Source organism: Micromys minutus (assembly GCF_963924665.1).
Source record: "Micromys minutus genome assembly, chromosome: 14".
In the NCBI taxonomy this organism is placed as follows: domain Eukaryota; kingdom Metazoa; phylum Chordata; class Mammalia; order Rodentia; family Muridae; genus Micromys; species Micromys minutus.
In genome coordinates this window covers 34,070,878-34,072,190 of record NC_137983.1, presented here as the reverse complement: position 1 = coordinate 34,072,190, position 1,313 = coordinate 34,070,878, and the positions used below count along the sequence as shown (strand labels likewise).

At 60.5% G+C, this 1,313-nt stretch overlaps 1 protein-coding gene across 1 annotated transcript; it reads right to left on the bottom strand.

The window, feature by feature from the left end:
• Window positions 1-220: 220 nt before the first annotated feature.
• CLDN23 (claudin 23) lies at window positions 221-1,108 on the bottom strand (the record flags this gene model as incomplete). Its single annotated transcript, XM_080928387.1, has 1 exon — window positions 221-1,108. The coding sequence occupies one exon, from the start codon at window positions 1,106-1,108 to the stop codon at window positions 221-223; it is 888 nt and encodes a 295-aa protein (XP_080784513.1).
• Window positions 1,109-1,313: the final 205 nt, after the last annotated feature.

The window sequence follows — 1,313 nt, the reverse complement described above, 5'->3', positions numbered from 1 at the left end:
AACAGTAAGAAAAAAATGCTACCCACTATTGTCACTGCCTAAGAAGACCTGGTCCCTCAGGAGAGAAAAGCAAAACTCTTTCAAAGATAAGTGAATCCAACCTAGTATTGGAGAGGAGTTTGGCCCCAGGAAAAGAAGGCTCGCCCTCCAGTTAGAGGAAGGCGTCCAAGGTTCGAGTCGCAGATTTCAGGACATGCAGAATTTCAAGTCATCCTCAGAACTACAGGTCTGAGTCACAGGGCAGCGAATTTTGGCAGGGCCGAGTGCTGAGAGAGGAGGAACCGTCTCGAGAGGTGGCTGTCTTCTTTTCTTCTCCCTCAAGTACATTCATCGGGTTGGTGTAAGCCTTGGGTGGCGGCCGTGGCATCGGGAATCCGACCTTGAGCTTGCCGGTGTCCCTGTGCTCTGCGGGAGGAGGCCGATGCTTACCTTCGCTGTAGTACTTGATGGCAGGTGTGAGCGCAGGTTCCGGCCAGTCCACGTAGACGGTGCTGATGCTGCTGCGGCGCGGGCCTGCTGGGGGCGCCTTGCGACAGCGGCGACAACGCTCTTCACACCAAGGCGCAAAGCTGAGCGCCAGCGAGAAGCCACCCAGCAGCAGCAGGCAACTACCTAGGTAGCCCAGCACCAGGCTGTAGCTGACCTGCACAGTGACTGGGGACATCGGGGCAGCCAGGACGTCAGAATCTGTCAAGAAGTGGTTATACCAGGAGACGGGGATGAGGCTGAAGAGGCCGGCGACGAAAAGTACGACGCCTGAGAGACCCGCTAGCCCGAAGTGGGGCTCATCTTGCCAACAGCGCACACCGAGGGAAGCCAGCAGCAGCCCTAGGGCGGTAGTGGCCAGTGAAGTGACCATGAGTCCCCGGGCCACCTGCACAGGCTGAGTCTGGAAGTAGTTCCACATGTCGGGCTGGCCGCACTCGCGCTCGCGGCTGCTCTGTTCGCGACATATGTCCCACAGCCCCTGGTACAGCACCACATCCGAAGGCTGGTTCTGAAGGCCCTTCACCAGCCTCCATCCCGGGGCCAGGGTACTGACGAGATTAAGTAGCAACCCGCAGGGCGTGAGCACCATGCCCAGCGTCATCACCACCGGCGTCCGCATCCCGCGTAGCCTCGTGGGTCCCCAGCAGCTGTAGCTGCTCGGCCGCGCACCGGGTCTGCGAGGTGGCCGGGCTGGGTGGCAGCGATGCTCACTGCGCTCTCTGGGAGCTCTTTGTCTTCCGCGGGACTGTTTCCACTGAGTCTCTCACACCGAGTCCCCTCCTCTCTCGCGTCGCCGACCGCTCCGCCCCCTCGCCCAGCCACTC